This window comes from Callospermophilus lateralis, unplaced genomic scaffold, assembly GCF_048772815.1.
Source record: "Callospermophilus lateralis isolate mCalLat2 unplaced genomic scaffold, mCalLat2.hap1 Scaffold_107, whole genome shotgun sequence".
NCBI classification, from domain to species: domain Eukaryota; kingdom Metazoa; phylum Chordata; class Mammalia; order Rodentia; family Sciuridae; genus Callospermophilus; species Callospermophilus lateralis.
The window spans coordinates 4,011,728-4,037,085 of NW_027510917.1; the positions used below are offsets into that span (position 1 = coordinate 4,011,728).

The 25,358-nt window shown below is 31.4% G+C and overlaps 1 protein-coding gene across 1 annotated transcript in view; it reads left to right on the plus strand.

Annotated features, from left to right (window-relative positions):
- The first annotated feature begins 7,264 nt into the window (after positions 1-7,264).
- LOC143388525 (uncharacterized) overlaps positions 7,265-25,358 on the plus strand; it is a 55,678-nt gene continuing 37,584 nt past the window's right edge. The window contains 7 exon segments of the mRNA XM_077108001.1: positions 7,265-7,318; positions 8,642-8,749; positions 14,717-14,824; positions 15,725-15,778; positions 19,176-19,229; positions 19,756-19,863; positions 24,339-24,392. Of these exon segments, the coding sequence (XP_076964116.1) occupies positions 7,265-7,318; positions 8,642-8,749; positions 14,717-14,824; positions 15,725-15,778; positions 19,176-19,229; positions 19,756-19,863; positions 24,339-24,392 (540 nt within the window).

Consider the following 25,358-nt stretch of genomic DNA (forward strand, 5'->3'; position numbering starts at 1 on the left):
TAAGTCTGCTTTTATAGAATTATTTTATTTTTGTGTGGTTTCTTGTATAACTATTTTTCTTTCAGTTGTTATGAATTGTGAAATGCAGAATTTCCTTCTTCCTTTGGCTTGCAAAAATCATGGAGTCAAAATTAAATCTCAATAGGGAAGATGATGCCTTATTATCATTTTTCTAATCTTTTGAAATACTTATTATAAAAAGTACAAATTGTGTACATATTTTAATATTATTTATTATGTTTTATTTTTATTATTTTTTAACTTCTGGATAAGATCCACTAAATTGACTTTATAACTCATCAATGGATCATGGCCTACAGAGGGAAAATCGCTTGTCTGTAGGCATGTTTAGATTGTTAATATTTTTAGCTTCATATAAAGCCAATAAAATGTTATTTGCTTACCTGTCTTTCATGCTTACCTGTTTTTTACTTATATTCTCTTATATATTATGTATTCTCTGTAAACTACTATAATTTTTTTCTTTTGGAATGACAATATATCTGAATATACCATCTATTAAGATGAAGTTATACAGACTTTTCCTACAAAGAACTTATGTTTTACTGAGGATGACAGATAAGAAAAAAAAAATAATAAGTATTAAGTGATAAACTAAAAGGCCAGTGAGACAAAATTGAAAATAATGCTTTTTGTCTAAAAGAATTATGTTGGAATTGGAGCTATAAATAATAAAAAACAAACAGTTTTATCTATGAAAAATAATTCTTGTGTGTGCTGAATTTAGTCTTGAAGTTCTCATTGCTGTTTTGGTCCTGTTAGGAAAGAACAGGTATTTTAAGACTATGATTTTCTAAAAGATTTTGCTACTAGGAGTAAATGTATATTGAGAAACAGTTCATAGTTCTTGCACTTAAAAAAAATTACCAACAGAGTTCTGTTACTTTGTTCTTTTTAAGTCAAGCAAAATCAAGTGCTCACTATATGCATGATGTTGTATCCAAGAACTGGCCATAGATGCCAGTCAAAGCCTAGGCAGGACTACTGATCACAGGAGTTTAAGCACGTAGTAGGTGACTTGTTACACACAAGAAACAAAAAGCACCAAGGAGTGAAGAATGAGAGAGGCAGGCAGTGCAGCACTTTCCTGCATATTGAAGATAAACTGGGTAAATGTTTTGTATATATATATAAACATGCCATATGTGCAGATATGACATGTACAAATTCTCAGCTTTAACTTACCCCCTCTATTTTCCTAAAGGAAAATCAGGAGAATGTTTTCCCTAAGTAATGTTTTCTCTGTATCTTATGATATGAAATCATCTCTTTACAACAGTTTTTTTTTCTTTAAAAATATGACTAAAACAAATATGATAGGGTGGTTGGTAAAGCCTTTTATCTTTATATTTCTTTCCTTCTCCTGGGAGTGTTAGGATTCAATATGGGGAGAATATATTAAACAGTCAAATAGCTGCTAAAGGGTAAGTGTTCAGTATTTCTCAACTGAAATACTGTGATAGCCATTTCCTATAACTTCTCTTTCATGGTTTCCCCCCGAAGATTCTAAATCTGTTATACTCTTCATATGCTATTATTTCATCTTGGTGTCTTCTCTTCTTTAAGAGCTTACATTTATTTCCTTTCATAATTACTATTTCTTTTCATTTTTCCCCCCTGCATCCTGTTCCTGGGAATCTTCTTTGCACTGACAAGGGAATAGACAAGGTTTCAGAAGGATGGCACCTGCTGGCTTATTGGGTCATATATGGTACTTTTTATGATAAAGCATACCCTCTTGTGGCCATAACATTGTGGCCCAGGATGATCTCAGTAAGCCATTCTCACATTCAGCTAGGGATGAGAGACAGGTAGAGACAGGGTTGGAGACCAATGACCAAAGGTTGCATAACTGCATGACTTTGACCATTCAGAATTTATGCTTTAATTTCTAATAATGTTTGATATCTCATCTAAATTTTTGGCCTGTGTGATCTAAAATATATCATTTGAAGAGTAGAATTATATCATACTAGTCTTGCCTTGAAGGTCAATTTGGCCTTTAAATTGACCTACTTGAATAGCTCTGTATTACAAGAACCTCTTATAGAAGCATCTTATGTTTATGCTTCTATTCTCCCCATAGTAGATACATGCTAAGTGAATGCTAATGAGATCATTTGTCTGTTTATCAGTTTCATTTACTTTACAGATGCTCCTCAGAATATGAAATACACATATAAAATAACTGATAAAATATCTATGCTATAAGCATTTGAAAAACAGCCCCTGTTTTCACTGCCCCAAGAATGTAGAATGATGTTATTGTTGCTTGTTTTGTTGTCATTGTGAGGAAGAAAAGACTGAAAATTTAGAGAGGAGGTTGCAGAAGGAGCTAAAACTAACAATCTACTTAAAAAAGGAACTAAATATAGATATTTAAATTCCTCTTTTTTGAAAGCATGATCAATTTTTATTTGAAAATGAGAAAAAAAATCCTAAGTTTTCCATAGTGGTTTTTATTGAGTACTCAAATATAATGATACTGTCATTATAATATGTGTAATTCAATACATATTAAATTATTGCCTTTACAAAAGGTTTTTGAAAATATATTTCAGGTTTACAACATGATGTTATGGGATACATTTAAATAGTGAAATTATTACTATAATAAATCGAGTAACTTTCTATCACAGTTACTTTTTTATGACAAGAGCAGCTGAAATCTACTTATTCATCCTCAATGCATAGTACAGTGCCCTTTTATTAACTTGAGTCCTCATGCTGGGCAGTAGATCTCTTCACTTGTATATCTTACATATTTCCTATTAGCTCCTGTATGAAAATGCCACATCATAAAAATAGTGCAGATATTTAGACCTTAGCAAGGTCATGTAAATAGAACTTTTAAATTGTCATGTGTCCATTGGTATTTATATCACAAATTAGGAAACTGATATTTCTCTAGACTTTAACCTTTCTTGAAAATTCTTTCCAGTTCAATACTTTTAATATATAAAATAATCATTATCGCTCTAGGGGCAAACACAAAAACAGTTTAATGCTGTGTGGAGAAAGTTCTTCCTCCCCCACCTTACTTTAACAATACCATATTATTTCTTGGATCTTAGTTATCTCTTCTATAAAATTTTACATATACAATTATTTGAGATTATATAATTATTTAAAAATATATAGATGCTTATGTATAGTTTTCCAACATCTGTTGCATTCATACTTTAAGACAAGAATTGTTCAAAGAATTTCAGGTGTTATCAACATATTAAATATCACACAAGCCTCATGATAGGATGTGTCCCTAATTTATTGGTTAGCAAATGACTTTTAGAGAATTTGCTCAAGATCAGAAAGTATGTGCTCTGACTCTGGAACAGAAAAGATTGCACATTCAATTGATACACTTACTTAGGGCCTGCTGTATTCCAAGTGCTCTACTCCAAGTGCTGGAATCATTGACAGAAATACGCAGAAATTTCTACCTTTGTGGTTCTGATCATTGTGACTTTAACCTGTATTTAAATCTAAATATACATCTTAGACATAATTTTTCATTTATTGCACAGTTGTAAAGCTTCTTATAACTGTACAGCAATGCAAAAATTTTATCATTATACATGTCTACTCTTTATGAAACATAATTCATTTACAGTGCAGGTTTCTCAAGGGCTGGTGGTACCTATTGTAATATATTTTGTATCTCCAGTAAGTGTCACTAGAGAGTGGATCCTCAGTATGTTTTTTATTGAATATGTAAACTGGACCCTCTTTTAATATTGGATTTAAACTTCAATTTATAAAAAGAGACAGAACTTCTCCAGTAGTTCAATTGAGATTAAAGGATTCATAAGTCTTATTCTTTTAAAGTTGGCTTGTGAATATTTAAGATTTGCAAATTTTCTATGTATCACTTGCTTAATCAGTAGGTACCATCAGAGATTTTCACTTTTCATTTATTTATGTATAAAATAAAATCACTGCAGAGCATGCTGTTATTACAAATATCTAGGCTTATAGAATATTTGAAATAACTAGTAGGAAAGGAAATTGAAATTGTACTTTGGGGCACAAATATACATTTTAAAAGTCTCTTCTTGTTTTCATCATTTGTTTCAAAGTTTATGAGCTGTGACAAGATCATGAACAATATTTTAACTACAAAGAGGTAATATATTTTTGTTATTAATTTTAATGCAGGTTTCACAGAAAGATGGTAATCTGAAATTTAATCTTATGAATGCTTCAAGGGAGAAATTAAAATAGTTATGCTTTGTAATAAAAGCATAAAATATCTACAAACTATACAAACTTGCATAGATTCAAATCGGCATTTCAACTATACTTGAGACACATTAATACAATTATTTGAAATAGCTTGATTAACCTTAAATATTAAAGATACCTCATTGTTAATTTAATATGCATTCTTTTTAAAGAAAGAGCCATAAATTATTTCCTTGTGACATATCAATCATAATGCATCAAGTTAAGGCAGCATGTATTTCTTTTAATTCCAGTACCACATCTTTTTAGGGAAAACACACAATCAACTCTGTTATTCTGCAAGTTTTTAAATTTCTGTTGATTAGCAAGAGAGCTTTTTAAAAAAATCTAGCAGGTGAGCTTTTATAAAAATATAAATGCATATCACTGATTTAATTATGTTCCATATTTATTGCTATTGTTTCTATTATTTAATGTACATAGTACATATTTTACTTTTTGGTAATATCAAAGAAGAGAGTGGGGATATTTTTTAAAAGGAAATTTAGTGTCGAGTGCTATGCTGATTTATTTAGAAAATAATTGTAGCAAAACTGAAATACTATATGTAAGGAATATTTAAAAGTATTTTTCTCTTCTAATTCTTAGGGAAATACTGTTTTTTGGTTAAAAGGTTTTTTACTTGTGACTAAAGAATGGCTGGAATTTTTTTGATAGTAAAGGAAAATACCAAGACTTCTCACATCAGGAGATAGTGTAACCAAATATTCAGAGATAAATTGGACATACTGTGTAAGTAACAGTGAGATGTGTAATACTAGAAAAAAATACTTTTCACCTGGAATTCTAAAACATAAAGTAAAAACACTCTTAAGTATTTGTGTATGAATGTTTTTATGGAAAGATCAGGATGAATATACTCTGAAGAAGGTGTATTTACTCAAGTAATTTTAAACTCAGCATCAATAAGAGAAAGATTTAATTTTTCAGATCAGGGCAGCAATGTGATAAAAGAGCCTCATGGTGTCTTAGGTAAAAGGTTTGTTGAGTAGTTAGCCAAGCTGAAAATAGTTCCTTGGTGGTCTTGAAAATGGAGAAGAACTATTTGGGTAAAGGAAAGCACTTTTATCCATTGAAAGTGTTTATAACCAATTTGAACTTTAAGGAAGAAGTGGCCTTAAATGGCTCTATTTCTTCTACTTATCAAAATTTAACACAATACGTACGGGTTATATGGGTACAAAGAGAATCAGGGAAAAAAATGTTCCCCATTTATAAAGTCCTTAGTAGGTTATTTTGAATTATACATGACAATAGGATTCATGTTGACATAATTATAAAAGCATGAGATATTATTCACTCTAATTCAGTCCCTAATACTTCCTCTTTCACTTTCCTCCTTCCTCCCCTGTTCCCTTCCCTCTACTGGTCTTTCTGCTACTTACTTAGTGTCTTGTGGATGTACATGGTGATGAGATTCACTGTGGTATGTTAAAATACCTTACATATGAAAAGTACTTTGCACAGTTATTGTTACATTTTAGGCTTGAAAATCAGAAAATAGCAAATTTTCTTTACATAATCATCTTCTTTCTAGTAATCCTCTTTATCTTTCCATTCTCACAGTTGTCCACCCCCATAGCCTGTGGTGATACCATAAAACAACAGAAATGAGAGAAAATAATATTTATTGGATTACTTGGGTAGACTTTCAACATTGGGGTTTAGACAGGATTAAAAACCTAATGATTTTATGCCTTGATTTATCATAACTGCATCTCTTTTTGTATAATCAATTACAAATAAAATATCTCATCACTTATATAGGATGCATATTTTCTCTTTGAAAAAACAATGGGTGGTAATCCTTTCCTGAGGTTTACAAGTGGAATATTAAAATAAAAGATGTCATACCTTGTAGGTACATTGATCAGTTTTTCTGATAGTGAGAATTTATCTTAAGGGGTTGTCAATTGTAACCTGAATGAAACAGAATAACCCTTGTTGCATTATATATTGTATTTTGTTGATGTATTTCTATTACCAACAAAGGAGTATATTACCAACAAAGGAGTATTTTTATTACTGAAACCTTTCTCTCATTTTATTAATTCAGGGAATATCTGTGCATCTCACTGCTCCTCCCAATTCCTCCCTTTTTTCTCTCTCTGTTTGGTTTCCCCTCTAATAATTAGCAGCATATCTTTGAGCTATTTTTCATTTAGAGGTGCACTTCTTGACACTGAAACACTCCAAAGACTCTGCCATCATTATTTCTCTTCTGCACTGGCCTCTGCAGTCACTCATCAGAACTGTGCCACTTGACTTAACAGATAAGTCACTTCTACAAAAAATTATTTTATTATTATGAAATTAAAATAATATAGATTGATAGCACTTCAGAAGTTTATTACTTGAAAAATGCTAACTTATGTTTTACCTTGTAACTGTGTATGCATTTTTAGTATTTGGGATACTTGATTGGTAAATATGTACTATTTACACAATTTTTTCATTATTATGCAATATGAAGACTATTTTCTAGATTGGTCTTTGTACATGTACTTAGAGCTCAGAAATGTCATTATTTATTTAAGTCCACATCTAATTTCATAATTTCTTTAACCATAGTTTGGCAAAGTTTCTCCAATTATTTCTGCATCCCCGTGTTTAAGTTACTCCATAGTAATGATAGTGGTTCAATTAGTCATAAATCAACAGAAATGAGAGAAAATAATATTTCATGGATTACTCTATCTCCTATAAATCTGTATCCCTTTCATTTATTTTATTTAATTGTTATATTCAGACAACTGGCTAGATAAAAGTACTTTATGTAGCTTGTGAATTTATTTAGAAAAATAAAGTCAGGAAATTAAGAAGTAAATTTACTTGTAATCTTTTTGTAATCAATGAGGACTTGGTGAAATTGAGTGGGTGCTGAATTTAGGGACATTCCCCAATAATGGTCCTTGGAAATTATTGATGTCCTCATCAGAGAGCAGCAGTGTGTGTGTGTGTGGGGGGGTCCTATGGAGAGAGCACTGAACAGAGTCCAATGTCGGAGTTCCCTCAACAACTATGTAATCATGAGGAACTCTTGGAGCCTCAGGTTCTTCATCTTTAAAGCTCAGATGCTGCCATTGCAGGATCAATTCCCTCAGATTTTGGAGAGAATAAAATGACAAAGTGAAACAAAATAATTTGTAAATTTTAAAGCATATGGAAATATGAATCATTGGTTACTATTTTCGTTATTGCCATCTGTAATTAATTACTTATATAATAAAATATAAATTAGAATAAATTCAGTAATTCAAATTTATATAATAGAATGATTTCCACAGTAGGGGAAGTATAGCACTAACAAATAAGTGTTAAATAATGTTTTTTCAGGTTTTATAAATAATTGATTATGAATTTTAAAATGAAATTATATAAAGATACTAATTATTAGGTAAAGGTACTATATTATCTCATGGAACGAATGAGCCCATTTCCCCATTTTATTCAATTATAAAATAATATGATAAATTATAACAATCACCCATCTAAGAATCTCATCCAAAGGTAAAATACTATTTATATTAAATAAAAATAAAAATAGAAAGTATATAATACTTAAGCTTTACATAACTTAGTAAATATTTTTAAATTTCTTTTATCCTTCACTACTTAATTTTTTCATAAATTGTTGAAACAGAATATAAAAACTATAAGGTTATTTTTAAAAAATTTTACATATTAGATATTTTTCAAAGCAAATTAGTTTTAAAAAATGTGGTATCTTTCTTAGTCAGTTTCACAAACCTAATCAGATGTGAATTAATAAGACCCAATGTTTTCTAGAGAATTCTATAATAAGTTTAAGGCCTTCTTCTCCAGGAAAAAATTGTAAACTTTGGTATAGTGATTATCAAACTTTTCTATGTAAAAGTTGTACTTGAAAATATTTTATGACATTTTTTGAAGGCAATTTTTAGAATTAGAAATTCTAATTTAGCAAGTTTGGAGTGAAATTCTAAAATCACTTCAAGAAATAATAGTGTAAGGAGTGGATTCTGCCAATTTTTTATAATATACACAAAGAAAGCTTATGAGAGATTAGATTGGATAGATATTTTATAGAGCATTGTACACAATTGCAAACACAAATTTAAAAAGCTAACATCCATAAAACAGTAAATACATATATAATTTTGAAGTGGTTGTTTATCTCATTAGTCTTTCCTAAAGTCAACAACTGAATATTGTAACAAGAAATTAGTCTCCTGAATAGTGGATTCAGCTGTTCATATTTGAGATCTTAAATTTTTCTAAAAGTTCTTTTTATATTTTTTACTGGACTGTAAAATGCCATTGTTACCTAAGTGACTTAAGGCAGTAATAGTTTTATTTCCATTAATAACAAAATAATTATTTTCCTCTGTTCTAGGGCTCACCAGGAGAACGTGGATCAGCCGGTACTGCTGGCCCAATTGGTTTGCCAGGGTGTCTGGGACCCCATGGGCCCCCTGGTCCAGCTGGAGAAAAGGGTGCTCCTGTAAGTAATGTTGAGGAAAAAATACATTAAAATACTACCTTGCACAAGTTATTACTTTTTATTCAAGAATATTAGCTCTTCCTACCTGACTGTACTCTTCCTATATATGTGCCTGGCATATCAAGACACCTCCTTTTATATTTATAATAGAGGAAATTTCAAATTCAATTAAATGAGGTGACATTTTCCCACACTTTATGAAACCCTAATATCTGTGAGTGAGTTGGATATTATTAAGTAAAAATCTTCTCATTTCGCTCCTTTTTAAAAACAAAATTGGGAGTTTTGATTAAAACTAAACTTGCTGCTTTTTATTAGAAAAGTGTGAACTTTTCACACCTGTTATGATACAACTTCAGTTTCAGTCATTTCTATAATCCATAAATGAATCCCATAGAAAGTGGCTGTATATTTGTAATTTGAGTTTTGATCTCAACTGAGTGAGATACGAGAACTCTGACCAATTATTCAGGGTATATTTATGGTTTTAAATTTTGATATTTTAGTGATGAAGGACTTGTGATTTAATTTATGTTTTTTTTTAATTTCTACTTTACTTTTTTCCAGCTTTTGATTTAATCATATTTTTTTTGAAAGAGCATTCTCATTTTCAAGATTAAAATACAGCCTATTTCAGTAAATGTAGATGAAGGTGCTGGCTAAGATCTCTCAAAATATAAGTTTAATGCATTTGTATGCCTGTAAGTCTCAACATCCACAATTCAATTATAGTTAATCCTCAGCTCTAGCAAATATATTGCATTTATTGTCCACATATTTTCTCTCATTACTCTGTGATATCATTCAGAGTTTCTGACTAGGTGCTGCTGTAAGATAATATCACAGACTGGGGAGTTCATAATGAACAGAATTTGGATAGCTTCATGGTTCTACAGGCTGGGAAGCGCAAGATCAAGGGGCCACATTTCACAAGAGCATCCATCCTACATCATCACACAACAAAGAGAGTTTGACAGAGAGTAAAGGGGGACTGAACTCCCTTTTATAGTAAACCTAACCCTGTGATAATGAATCCTCCCCTGTGACAACATTGACTCCTTCACTCCACCCTTATGACACAATTATCTCTTGTTGGGCCCTACCTTTCAACATGGTGGCACTAGGATCAGCTTTCCATCACATGCTTTATTGGCAAACATTTGAATCATAGCAGTTTCAAAATAAAGCAGTTTTTTTCCCTTTCTCTTTTGCTTTGCTTTCCTCTTATTTCCTTTTCATTCTTTATTTTCTTTCATCCATTAATTTATTCATTCATTCATTTCTTCCTTCCTTTTTTATTTTGATCCCTGTAATCCAGAATAATAAAAAACAGAAACATTTAATAACACCTGTGTTTAGAATTATGGGGTGGCAGAAAAAGCTTTTCTAATATATGCTGAGAAATTTTCTTTAAGCCTTACATTTTAGAATTGTCTCTGCATGGAGGAGATAAAAAAAAGAAACAGATTCAAGCCCTTTGATAAAAGTTCACTGAGAAATCTAGGTCACACATATCTTGGCATAATACAGTAAAGAATGCAGCTTTGGGATGTTCATTCCATTTTCTTTTATTCAACAAATACCTATTGAGAAAACTAACCACTAGACACTGTGTTAGGTAGTATTTTTTTTTTCAGGGAGGTGTCTGTTTAGGGACAGTAACAGAAAGTAATTCCAAAATGTTAGGTAAAAGGACCCATAAATATTCATGCAAACATGCAAAAAACTAGTAAAAAATGTTGGAAATATTGACCAAAAGGTTAAATGCATCCCTTATATTCCTTCCTTTTTCCAAATATAAGTTTTGTTTTTTAACTACCACTCAGTGACTTTTGTTATAAAAATGTTATGTAATTATCAGTAGGTGTAGACTTTCATGACAAAATGACAACATGGGTGATATAGAAGTCAAGCACATTCCCACTCACCCAGCATCTTGGAAAGGAAGAAAGTGGAAAACAAGAGCCATGCATATCCACATGACCCACTTGGCAATAACTATGTCCCAATCAGCATCCCTTAATTATCAGATTAGAAACTCACTCAGGTGGGCTAGAGAATGGTGCTAAAAACCTCTTTCAACTTACTGCATTGGTAGAAATATTTTGATAGGGATACTGATCCTTAGACCTATAACTGCATTGGAAGGTTATTACACATAAGAATACAGATAGGAAACTGAATTGTTTGTCTTCGTGAAAACCAGCTGTAGAAATAAAGGGAAGCTAGATTTAAAACACAGTGAAGTTACTGCATTAACAATAAATGAATTATATCCTAGGAGTTAGAAGTTTTGGAAAAAATTGCTCCAAGTACTTATTACAGTATCAAGCATATATATATGAAATTGCAGAGAAAAGGGTAAGGGCCAGGACTGTAAATCTATGACCCATTTAGAATAAGAGCAATATTTAAAACCATAATATTAGATTACCTTATGAGGCAATGTTAAGAGAGAATAACAGAGAATTCATTCTATGGAGAATAATAATGGATGTTAGTTGTAAAAGGATTCAGTAAGAGATAGAGTAAAACATCCATGAGTGATAAGAAAAAAAATGTGTGTATACATATCTCCAGAGGCATGCCATCAAATAGGCCCTGAGAGAAGAGTTTCTTTTTGTTCAGTGCTTTAAAAGGTAAAGAATACTGAAAATAAAAAGAGCAAACAGAGGTACTGGGATTTGACCCATTGGACATTATGACCTTATTGTAAATGCAGTGGAGTTCAAGGAGAAAGTGGATTCAAGAGACTTGGAGTCAGTGCATGTGGATCACCTCAAGAAAGCTATGTAGCAATATGTAGGGTGAGCAGCAAATAGAAGTATTAGTAGGACTGAATGCATTGCCTCCTCTTGTTATTGTTTTGTACACACATTTACCTCCTTCACTAGTAATAAGAAAAGAGTCAACTTAAAATTTAGGAAATTGAAGAAGTCAGAACAGAAAAAGACTACCAGCCTAAAGCTGATCAGAACTGGGATGTGCATTCATCGCTATCATTTATTTAATTCATGATTTCTGCCTAACATTAGAACTTCTTGGCCACAGGAAATCAAAGAGCTGAAACTCCAAACCTTGGTTCTTGTGTTCCAATGAAAGAAAATTTAAAGTCGGACACCAAAAATCATCAAGAGAAATTTATTATATGTGAAAGTAAAGTAGAAGCATAGTGAGGCTTAAAAGCAGAGAGCACTCTCAAAAGAGAGAGTAGGCTGTTTTCAAGCAGAGAATGACAAAGGAGACAACCTTGTCTCCAAGTTTATTACTGATAGATGTTTACCAGGATAACTGGGGACCACCTTCTCTACTCTTTGCTAATCAGGCATTCAATCCCTCCTTCACATTGGGAGGTGGAGTTTGTGACCTTAGTTGGTTTTCTCCGGAACTGTCATGGTGGCCATCCTATTTAGGGGGGCTTCATCTACAAGTCAATCCCATGTTAATGTGGGCACTGGGGTCAATAGCTGGTCAGAAGTTACCTTATTGTGTCTTCACTGCTAAAAGAATATTCCTTGCAGAGAGTTAAAGACACTTAGAGCCATAATTCCTAGCTTCACATCATTATCAATGGAGTCTGTCAAGAGTTAGTCCCATTAATCCATATGTTTTGATGTATTTTCCCATTAGGTCCTTTGTTTTTGCTTATTTTTTTTTAATGAATTAACTTTGCTTTCTTCTCTAATTTGGAAGCAGTTTAAAAAACCCTAACGTAATTTAAAGAACACTTGTGACCTTGCCTGCATTTCACTGCTCATTGCTAGCTACTATCTAACACTGTTTCCTCATTTCTGAAAAGAAGATAATCACAGTATTTTGTGAGGATTAGGTGAGATTATTGTTTTAAAGCATTTTCCAGAAATTGATATGTTTTTAGTAAATAATCATCATTATTTACACCAGAACTTTTATAGAGCAGAATGAAATAATGATCTCAAAATACATACATAAATTAACATTTGAGTAAGTAGAGATGGATTTTGCAAATTGTGATTAAAGTTGAGGATGTGCATATAGGTTAAATATAAGACCAGGCCAATTACAGGGCCTGAAGGAGTGCAACTCACTGTCGGTTTTTAAGGTAAGATTTAGTATTTAATGTAACCAGAGGGGTATTAGTGGTGAAATAAAGACTGACTCTTAAGGATAAATGGATGTTCCAGTAGTTGTGTAGGTGTCAGTCTAAGAGATGCATAAGGAGGAGAAGTGATGTCATTATGAGGAACTGTGAGTGGAAAATCTAAATTTAGAGTGCCATAGATTGTGGAAGGATTTTTCTCAACTTCACACAGACCAGGAACAGAAGAAATAGATAGCAAGTGACTCCAGGCTGGAAATTACATGTGCTATCATGAAGGCAGATGAGGATAAATTCATCTTAATTTGCAGTTGCCCTTGTACAAAACAATTAACTTTACGAGTTAAAGTTAGCAGGGGAATCCAAATTAAAAGGAAATATCTAACTTGGCTTTTGAGTGTGAAGTAGTGAAGTTTAGTAAAAGCAACACAGCACATTTTATGAGTATAGATAGGTTTGAACTATAATATATTATTGAGGGATTTTTTTTAAAAAAGTCTTCAGAATGATGTGAGAAGTATGTTCTATAATAAGTTTGTCACACATTTTGAAAACAAAAACATATTTAAAAAGTATCAACAAGTTACCTTTGTTTAATAGTTATTTTATTTAGGTTGGCATTAATTAATTAATTAGATATGGTTGCATCAGAAGTAGAAGCCACCAGTAAGCTTGGTCTTTCTCTTAGGAACAGCAACAAGTAATTGACCTAAGAAATTATGTAATATGATCTGATTCTCTGGTTACAATGTAGAGCATGGTTTGAATGGAAGTAAAAATGAATGTAGGGGAAAGCAGTGAGTTATTTCAGTAATTTAGACCAAGGACATTGGTACTTAGAATTCAAGAGTCAGTGACAGAGATAAAATGGAGAATAGATAACTAGGAGGGCTGGTAGTACAGCTCAATGGTATAGTGTTTGCTAACATGCAAGGCACCAAGTTTGATCCCCAGCACTGGGTGGGACTAACTGGGAGACAAAGCAGATAAAAGTCAGTATAAAGGGCAAGAGATGGATGGTGGGGGAAGTTTGGAGAGGTGGGCAATGTGAAGGCTGGATCTAATAACCTGTAGATGGCCAGCTGGTATAAAAAAAGAAAAGGGAATCACTGAATACAATTGAGAATACAGTGTTATTCAAAACCTATGAAAGTTTGACTTTTAGGAAGTAAAATATTTTAAATTCTGAAAGGATGTTTTCTGGAAAGCAGAGGTAGGTTTTATTATTAAGAATTTTTTTTTTAAATTACACATTGTATGTAAATAAATGCCCCTGTCAAAAACAAACAAAAATAAAAATAGGAAAAACTAACACCCTTGTCGTTTTGAATTAGGAAAAGTAGCAATGAATTAAAATACCAAAATCCAGAAAATCCATGACAGGTGTGTTAAAATAGGAAAGAGTTACATCTAAAGCCTATTGTGAAGTTGGACATAGAAGGAAGTGGATTTTATGATTTTTTTAAAAGCCTTATATCTTCTGTATAGCTACTTCAGTGACACTAAAGAGGAGTTGAGGTTCAGCAAGTTTTCACAAACATCAGGCATCGGATCCTACTTGCCAGTACTTACTTAGAACCTATGTGTCTGAGAGAAAAATTTCTCAGTTGAATCATAATTACTTCTGTGGACCATTGCTTAGATTCATAAATAATTTAAAAGACTTAGTCATAAAATGATATAGGGATCTTTTATGTATGTTATCATTTGCTGCTTGAATTTTTTTTTCCTTAGAAACATTAAACAATTTCCTTGTCAAGTATAGGAACTAGGTTATATCTAGATTATATATATATATAAATTGTAGCTGCACTTAAAAATTGTAGCATAAAGCTAGTTGTTAGGTTTGTTAACAACAAATTAATGATCTGTTTGATTTTTCAATACAGGGAGAAAAAGGTCCCCAAGGCCCTGCAGGGAGAGATGGAGTACAGGGCCCCGTGGGTCTCCCAGGACCTGCTGGTCCTGCTGGCTCCCCTGGTGAAGATGGAGACAAGGTCAGTGTCCAATATTTTATACAACGTGTTTGAAAGGTTAATTTTTTTCTCAAATGTTTTATAATTAGTCTAAGATTGGATGACAGGTGGAAGGTGATCTTTATCAAACTTTACCATACCTTCCACATGTTGGAAAGTTTTATTTTAGAGGTTGAAAGCTAGTATATCTTCCATAAAACAGTATGTGGGATACAAATAGGAAAATGAAATAAGAGGAAAGTGACAGTAAGTAAAAATAGTAGATGCCAACTAATATTTATCTTAAAAAATTTTTCTGAAATGAATGTAAAATAAAAATAAATACGTGCATATATTTAGCACTTGCATCTTAGATATTATATAATAAGACTTAAGAATGAGTTACATACTGAATTGACAATTATATGCTCTCTTACTAATATAAGTATATAATATATAAGTAAAGACTTTAAGCATTTTATTCCAAATGCAAAGTTGTGTTTGAATTTAATAAATTTTCTAATATTATTCTAAAATGCTATAGAAAATTTGTGAAACAGCACATATTCAAAATGTGCATTATCTTACTATTTGAAAAACTAGGAGAAAAGCACTTTTTGATTAATGTAGGGTTATTTGTCTCTACACCAATGTGTTCCCATTATCATTTTACAGTGGGATATTTGAGATAAAATCAATTTTTTAAATTCTAAATCCAGTTGCAATATTTCTCCATGTTAATCTGACTTTTTGTCTGTATGTTTGTCAAAACTACAAAGCTAAACACACAGATCCCAGGATTATACATCTTAAAACAGTGATGTTAAATGCTAACATGGAATTGTGTTAAAGATAAAATGTAATAATTCAATGATAATGATAACAATGCAACGCAAGTTACCATGTTACAAATAAACTTTCACTTAACTCTGTCAAATACAGGGTGAAATTGGTGAACCAGGACAGAAAGGCAGCAAGGGGGACAAAGGAGAAAACGTGAGTTTCCAGCTGCTTATTTCCAGCGTCATTCATTTAACAGCTTTTACTGTTTACCATGGATAGTTTCCCATAATACTACTTACTTACCTAGCCAAATGTTTATAATATCAATACTTTATTACCTTTGTGTTATATCATTCCATAATGCTGTACATTTCTGTGAGGTCTTCTGCTTATGTCATTAAGTCCAGTATGATATTTGTAGGTTATTTTTAAACTCCACTCTAGCAATGAAAGAGTACTGTAATGCAATAGCCAGCCTGCTTTTCCATGTGGGAAATACTATGCAAACATATGCCAAATTAAATACCATTCCTGTGGTCTTTACCTGTATATAAATTGATAAATCTGTTTCCATATATTCTAAGTGCTTATTTTGGAATATTTTTCTTAACAAATCTTGAAGCTGGTGAAAGAATTTCTTTTGTGTAGCCAAATGGTGTGTTCATTCTTGCCTCTCAGGCTTTTCTTACTCACTGTTTACCAGTTTAAACCCTAATTGAATTATATTTTTTAAAATTTCCCTTCTTCTTAGATTAAGTAAGGTAAGTGATAATATCTCATGTACTTTTCCTCTGCATTTATTCATTAATTCATGCTCTTTAAAGAGCATCTACAGACATTTAGTTCTTATTTTCCTCTTTTTCTTTCTTTAAGTGTTCCATATTCTGCAATAAGAAGGCAAGGTGGGGAAGTACAAAGTAATGTTCTACATTTGTTATTTTTTCAACTAGTATAGAAGTTTACATAACATTCTAGAAATTATATTCCATTAAGCCATGACTCTGTCCTGTGACCTATTTATCATCCTGATGCTTTTCATGTTTCAGTTATTGCATACATTAAAACATAACTTCGAACAAAGTTTTTTTTTTTCTTTTTAGAATTGATTCTTAAACTGAATAGTCACCAAAATCCAGTGTGATGAATGGTCCTAACTAAAGAGAATAATTTGTATCAAAACAAGAAGCAGCTTTCAGATAATGCAATATTTAACCCATCGTTAGTCCTTCATGTATTTCTATATCAGGAGAACACAACCTTAGTGAGTGATGGGCAACATTGATATTCTGGATCTATGCTGTACAAGTATCACAGGAAATTGTGTATGGAAACCATATGCCTAAGTGTGAGGCAGTTGCTATTGGATATAAATTAAAAGTTCTATTTTAGTAAATTACCTTTTCTTAGGTTTTGTTTAGATTTCTTAAAGATAAGTAAATACAGTTTGTCTAATTAGAAAACCTTATGTGATTTCCAGAAGCCATGTTTGAAAGGTTTTATTTCCTCCTTAAAGCTATAATTAAATATGACTGGTTGACTATAAGCCAGAAGTTCTGAAAAATTTTTGTCTCAGGACCCTCGTAGATTTAAACACTTTTTAAGAATGCCAAAAAGCTGTGCTCCATGTGGATTATTATACTATGAATTAAACTGAGAAATTTTAAATACTTACAAATTGATTCATTAAAACTAAGAATGATAATCCCCAGGCAGTTTTAATGAAATATAGCTATATCCCCCCCCCCAAAAAAAATATATAGTACAAAGAGTAGCGATGCCTCATATTTTGGGGGTCTAGATTAATAGAAGAAGCTATATCCTCAAATGTGCTTCTCACTGCAGTCTGTAATGATAGGTTGTTTTGGTTGAAATCCAGGCTCACATATATATGAAGTTGGAAAGGCAAGAGTGTTTTGAAATCTTTTTTCAGATGATGTGGGGTATTTTTGATTCTACCTCAACATTTAATAAATCGTAACTTTTCTTAAGGTCAATTGTGGTATGGAATTTGCTGTCAAATCAGTGAGCTCCTTATGCTATTACGTTTTTATTGGTCTACCTTGCATTTGAATGACTCTTTTCCTCATATATAATTTTATATCATCCTGCAATGATCATTTGAAAATTATTGGTTGACTAAGTAAGATCTTCAAAGTATTAACACGTTACTTTATACAATATCAATAATATCAGAAAATGATTTCAGATTGGGCAGCAGAGAGGCCTGCAATGGCAGATATAAGATTTCAGAATTCTAATATTGCTTGAAAATTTCAATGTTATCTTTGATGCATTTATAAATATTGTCAGTTTTTTTTAATTCACAAACTTCCTTTATTTTCATCACATCTCTGCCAAATTCCCAAGTTAAATAATTACAATCTTACTGTTTGTCTTGTCTTTTAAGTAAAAATAGAATTCCATATAAAAAGTGCTGCCTCAGCATCAAATCAAACTACAGTCCAAGTGCCTTTTTGAAAGAGGCGTTGTACTTCAATATATAACAAAAGAACTTTTTCCTTCAGTTTGGTCCTATGAATATCAAAGGACATGTGCTATTTTTATGTGCTATTCCTGACAAAAGAAAGTCAATATTTAATAAAATGAAGGATGATTCATGCTTCATCAAGAACATAAACATCATTTTATGATGACAGAGTTCAGGACTATGAAAATATAGTTATTGCTTTTATAATTTGTAGCTATTGACATGATGATTGTTAAAGTCGTCAGCAATTTTATCATCATTAGTGCATCATTACTGCAAATGCCTAGACTGTATAAAAGATAACATCGTAGTAGTGTTTTTATATGAAGAATTTTGAACTGGAAGAAAACTCAAATGGTCTCAAATACCCTCAGTGGTTTGCAGACAACATTTTTGGAATCTTTGCTGTAAGCAATCTTCCCCAAAGGTGGTAACCATAGAATAAAATAGAATTCAATGACTCTTGATTGCCTTCATATCTTTTATAGAGCCTGACTAGTTTTAATGCAAGAAAATAAGATAACAAGGATATATCTATGCAAGTAAGGCTCATAATGCCTTTGGAATCTATTGTTCAAAATAAAGAGTCCAATATACTTGATATATAACATCAAGTTTGTGTGTGTGCTCATATTAGAAGTTTGAAATTTTCATGTATCTAAATTACATACTATCTCTAGGGAGTCTTCAGAATTCTCATGTTCTGTTAGAAGATATTACATAGACAAATTTTTCATGTACTATTCCTGACCCATACATTTTCACTAAAGAAATCTGGTATTGTGAAAAAATTTTAATGTGAACCTTCGACTTGATGTATATTAGTGTACAAATCTATTTTTTTACATATCTACCACATATAGATGAGAAGGCTTTCAGTAAGTGTCAATTTAAAATTGACTCCAAATATAAAATTATGGATCTCCAAGGAGTAAAATAAGCAGCAGTTGACAGTTCTAAAAGTGAAAATTTTCTGAGTAATGTTGCTGTTTGTCCAAAGGGTGTAGAGAGGTTTAATAGACCTTGATCCGTCAAAGGTTTTGCTTTTTTATTGCAAAGGTTTTGCTTTATATAGGATTTTCTGGCTACAGTTTTAAATTTACTGGTCTTTATCTCTCTCAGGGTCCTCCCGGTCCTCCAGGTCTTCAAGGACCAGTTGGTGCCCCAGGAATTGCTGTAAGTATTCCATTTTGTTCAACCAAGATCTCCTTCGTGAAATTTATGAAATGTCACATAACCCAATGATTTTTTTGTGTGGTAATGTTTTATTTGTATGTTTGACACTGACTCACAGTTAATTTTTGTATGGTAATAAGTTCTATTTGTATGTTTGATATCGGTCATGTTTAAATTATATTGCATAGCTAACCAAGCTTATCCTTAGAACAAGAAAACGTGACTTTCTTTCAACCTAGACTATAACTAGTTGAAAATAACTTAATATGTAATACATTTTTCACTGTTAAAAAGCTTTTGCTTCATTCATATATATGATCAACTCACAATCAGCAGTACTCCAGAAACATGAAATGTTAGCAACATGAACAATGACATGTTTGTAGCGAATAGTGGGAATTTGGTTTACATTTTACTTTGGTTATTCTCAAATATATCAGCTTTGAACAAATTGCAATGGAGACATTTTATGACTCGTATCATAATGGTTTTCCAATTCATGATAATTTTCCTTGCTGCTCCCTAGGGAGGTGATGGAGAACCAGGTCCCAGAGGACAGCAGGGGATATTTGGGCAGAAAGGTGATGAGGGTGCAAGAGGTTTCCCTGGACCTCCTGGTCCCATAGGTCTTCAGGTAAGTGGTTCTCTAATTGTTTACTCCATCATTTCCACCTGGTTCTTATGTCAGGTTCACCTAGTGGAGGCAAGAAAAGCATCTTTCCTTGTTTCTATGTAAGAACAATATTTAACTATAATGGTTATTTTACTCACATTATATCTGAACTTCAACTGCCTTTTACCAAGTGTTCTTAATTTTTCTGAACATGTGTCAGCCTGATTCCTGTTTTTGCAGTACATTTAGCTCTTAGGCTAAATACCTCAGGTATTATAACACCCCTTTCTTCATTCCTATATTTTAAAAAAATCAACTACATATGTATAAGTCTGATAAGTAAGGTAAGACATTAGAATGGTTGTTTCCTGGGTCTTATAGCAGAAATTTTAATAATTCAGGTAACAACAAACATTCAGAAGTATTAAGAGAAATATGACACTGCCAAAAAATAGTAAGATAAACAATAATAGGTAGATTAATAGTAAACCAATTGAATTTTTTTAATTAAAATAATTTGTGTTTTATGAAGCATATCTGGGAAGGAAATATTATATTGCAAGACATTGTAGATGAGAAACTTTTATTTCTGTAGCATAGATCTTACAACTGGACTCTTCTTGGCCATCTCTATTCTGAGTATGATTCGCTTTCCACCTGATGTTCACTGATCCCTATAAACTTTGCAACCGTCTGGTCTTTTTCCCCTAACTTATTCTATACTTACTATTCTCTACATATCTAGTGATTCCTTGTAAGATTGTAAAGATGTTTTAAATGGAATTTAGGTAATGTGGATGTTGCTTGTGCTCAATTAGCAATATTAGAAATGATACATTAAGTAATCTGGCTTACCGTACCTTAGAATTTGTGAAGTCATAAAAAAGTATATGAAAGTGAAATTTGTATATATTTAATCATCTTTATTTTCCTAAATAAAATCGTAAAAGTATTGGATTTTGGTATTAAATAGCTTGTTATGTACATAATTGTTCAAATTACATCTTGTCACATAATAATTTTAATGTAATTATTATGGTTAAAATAGGGGTATTTTTACTCGTTAACATGATATTCTAATTATCTGCTTCATTTTAATGACAAAATTTTTTTATGCTTGAAAAGTACAAAGCTTTACTTTCATATTTGTATTTGACATTTTTATAGTTGTAAATAAATAGTCATGAGTACTACTTACAGTATGTGTGAGAAATACACATATTTGAAAACAAGAAAGCATTAAAACAAGATCACCAATGGACGTGTTACTATTCAATTTCTGTTTTTGTCATGTATGTGATTACTCTGAATTCTGTAAGGTTGTAATTTAGGAACTTGTGCTCTCATGGTTAAAAAAAATTGCCTTGTAGTTTATATTTATAAAATTGCCATTATGTGCTTCAATAGAAATTATCACCTTTTTCATGAAATAAGAAAAAAGTGTTCCTTGGTGAGGATGACTCAAGAAATCAATTTATTAAAAAATTGTTCATATTGTCCCATAACTACATCTTTAAATAGGGATATTGAAAAAATGCTAATGTAGTTAATATGTACACAATTACATCTATCCTTTAATTGATTCTTCATAGAGTTAGGAGCAATCACAATAGACATTGAATAAAATTACTTAATTTGATATTTATTGTTTATCTGCATATGAAGAGAAAGAGAGTGGGTTTTTTTGTTGTTTGTTTGTTTGTTTGTTTGTTTTTGTGTGTGTGTGTTTCAGAGAGAGAGTTTTTGACCTAAATTCATTTTTGGTGTTTCACTGAAGTGGCAGATGATTTTAAATTCACAAACCCTACAATAGAACCTCTCCATGCATAAATCACTCCCTAGGAGAAAGTTAGGACATATGAAAACTGATTATCACTAGAATGCCATTAAGCACATTTAGTTATTTGCTGAAAGAGAATTTTGCTTATTATATCTCTATTAATTTCAACAATAAAAATATTATATCTTAACTCAAATTACAATACAACTTAATTTAAAATATTTTGATTTTTTTTTTATTTGGAGGTTTCTGTTGAACTGATCATAAGCCTAAAATAAGATGACAATATAAAATGTACTTGCAAGAGACAAAAAACTATTAACATATTTATGTAACATTTAATATGGGGATTTTCAATCAAATGTACTATATATTAAAATTATATATAAACTTGGACTAAAGATAAAGAATGTGACTTAATATTTGTAATGTTTTTAAGAACTTTACATTTATGTTGCAGTACATACTTCTTAAGAAAATTGTCTGAAAGTGAAATATTTGTTTCATCTGTGTTAAACTTTACTTGCATGTTTAAGTATTTAAGTTCTTTCTGCATAAATGAAATGGAGTGTCTGAAGTTGACGACCTTTGAATCTAACATTTTAGTAATCTGCCCCTGGTGATTCTGCATAGAGTACTATCTAAGAAACAATACGTGGTTACTTCTTTGTAAAAAACTTAAATATTAATTCTAGACACTGCCTTCAGAGCATGGTAACAGCTTAGAAAGCACATATAGCAGTCTCTTTTCTTAGATATCTTACTAATGTTTGAGGGAAACAAATTAAATCAGTATATATATATATATATATATATATATATATATATATATATATATATATATATATATAACTGGCCATTATAAGTCAGTAATTAAGTTTTACACATAAAATGAATATATACAACATTTTAAAAGTTTACAGATATATTCAGTAATGTACTCTTTCCTGCGGGTCATGTGGAATTAGCAGGTCATAAAAACAATTTCAGGGTTATTACCTGCATTTAAAAAATGAGATAGAACAGGATATGGTAAAATAGAATAAAAATTTCAAAGGTCATTATCTATCAAAATGGTGAACATTGCCTTTTGAAATTCATGGTTCAGCTACTTTGCACATGCTTGCATGTGTGAGGATTATAAGTAAATATTATTGTGGGTCAGGGTCAAATAATTTACAACCATGGCAGTACTGCACCAAAATCAATCATTTTATTAAAATACTAGCATTTATTTAGATCTTTAGCATTGTTTATATTTTTTGTTAGTTAGAATACTTCTGAAATACCATAGTAAAAACATTAAACATAAATTTTGTGGATACTGGAGGAAGAGGTCAGTGGTAGCATGATTGCCTACCATGTGTAAAGCCCTGAGATTGATCACCAGCACTAAACAGCAAAACAAACAACAAACAAATCCATGTTTGAAATGCAAATATTGTATACAAATGACTATATCACCAAAAAGTTTAAAAATGAAAATAATTTATAATCTTACAATTGAAAACTTACCATAAATTTCTGTCCAACAACTATTATACCTATTTCACATACATATTCTACAGTTAAATTTATACCATGTATCTTCATTGGTATTTGGCTTTATTATTATATATAGTATTCTTGTTTAGAATATTAGTATCAAATTAACAGTAGTATACTATTCTATCAGTTTGTTTATGTAGCTATTTTTCCTGAGATTAAACATTTTAAATAATAGAGAATTTCCAATTTCACAGTCAGCATTACAAGAAACTTTTTTTTTGGCTTGTTTCTTTTGATTTGTTTGCTTTCTTAGGTTTCATGCTTTCACCATTTATTCAGCAGTATTTTATTGAGATCTTAGTTTTTGTTTTTTTCTTTGTTTGTTTGGCCTCTGCCAGTTCTAAGGAAGAAAATAATTGACACTGCCCAAAAGTAGGCCAATATTATAAGTATGTAGAGGAGTCACACAGTCATGTATATAGGTATACAATTCAAGTACACACAAGTACTGTTGTGATAAGAGAGAGAAAATATAAATTCTTCTGCTAATTGAGTAAGTGATATGGAAGAAGTAAAATAATTTTCACATAAAGATGGTCAAGTAAAATTTGAATCCAGCCTATTCTAGTTTTATACTGTAACACAGAATTTCTCCTAAAGCAAATGGATACAGTGGAAATTAATTTGAGGAAACAATGTATAAATTTATAATTTTTATGGTCATGTGAATTTTTTTAAGATTCAGAGATGAATTAACAGGCCCAGACTTCAGAAGATATGTATAATATTGAAGATATATTGAAATATCAATTTTACAAAAGAGTTTTTCAAAGTGATACCTGTCTATAAAAACCTCCCCTAGATGAGATATTCTGAAATAATCTGGGATAATATTTTTCAGAAGATTTGTACCGTGGCAATGTTATTATATCCAGTTCATTAAAAAGGTAGAGTAAATGGGTAGGTGTTCATAAATTCCAAAATCATATGATGTACTTAGTTATAGTAAAGAAAATTGAACAGTATAATATTGAACAAAGCACAGATTTTATCTGTAAATGTAGGTATAAGATTTTATCACATGAGAGCAAAACTTCCATTATAAGTATTTTAACAAATGTTAGCTTCTGCATTTTAATTTCCATGTATTTATCTTACTTTATACTTAATTCGTGACTTTTGACAAGATGTATTGAGTGATTTTTATTTGTGTACTATGTTTTCCTAGGGTCTACCAGGTCCACCTGGTGAAAAAGGTGAAAATGGAGATGTTGGCCCCATGGTAAGTTTGTATTTTCTACTTTTTGATGATTATTGTGAATCTCCACACTGTTAATTTATTTTAAAAAAATTTTTGGTTCTTTTTATTTATACATAATGTTATGATTCATTTGGACACAATAATAAAAGCCTGGAATATATTATATGATGCTCTATTTCAGTCCCCAGTATTTCCTCTTTCCTTCCCTCCTTCCCTTGCCCTGTTTGCTTCTGTCTACTGTTCTTTCTGCTGTTTACTTTTACTTTCAGGTTTTTGCTGCTGTTGTTAGTACCATGGGTTTGTACATGACAGTGATATTCATATATGTCCATAGGAAAGTTAGGTCAGATTCATTCCTCTGTTCTTCCCTTATCCTATCCCCTCTCGCTTGTCCTTTTTCTTCAGTCCTGTATACTATAGGGATGCAGCCACATCAGTGTTTATAGCAGCACAGTTCACAATAGACAAGCCATGAAACCAAAGTATCTCTCAACAGATGAATCAACAAAGAAAATGATGTGTATATATACACAATGGAGTTTTACTCAGCCATGAAGAAGAATAGGTGGAACTGGTAAATGGGTGGAACTGGAGAATATCATGCCAAGTGAAATGAGTCAGACTGATAAATCAAAGGTCTAATGTTTTCTTTGATTTGTGAAAGCTAGTCCAAAATAAGTGGTGGTGGTGGGGAAGACAGGGAGAAAAAGAAAACTAGAAGGGGGACATTAAATTGAAATAGAAGAAAGATTAGTGTACTACTAATTTCTTTGTTAGAATTTATTGATCTGCACAAAGTAGTCCTAAAGACAATGGTGCTTTCTGTTTTACCCCTCACCTTTTTCCTACTCTGTCTCCATCTGCAGCCATTAAATATTGATATCATTATTTCAGCTATATCTCCTTTTCTTTATTTCTCACCTCAGAATAATATTGTATACATGTTTGGCCTTCATATGTTGTTACTTTCTTACCTTTATGTCTTTT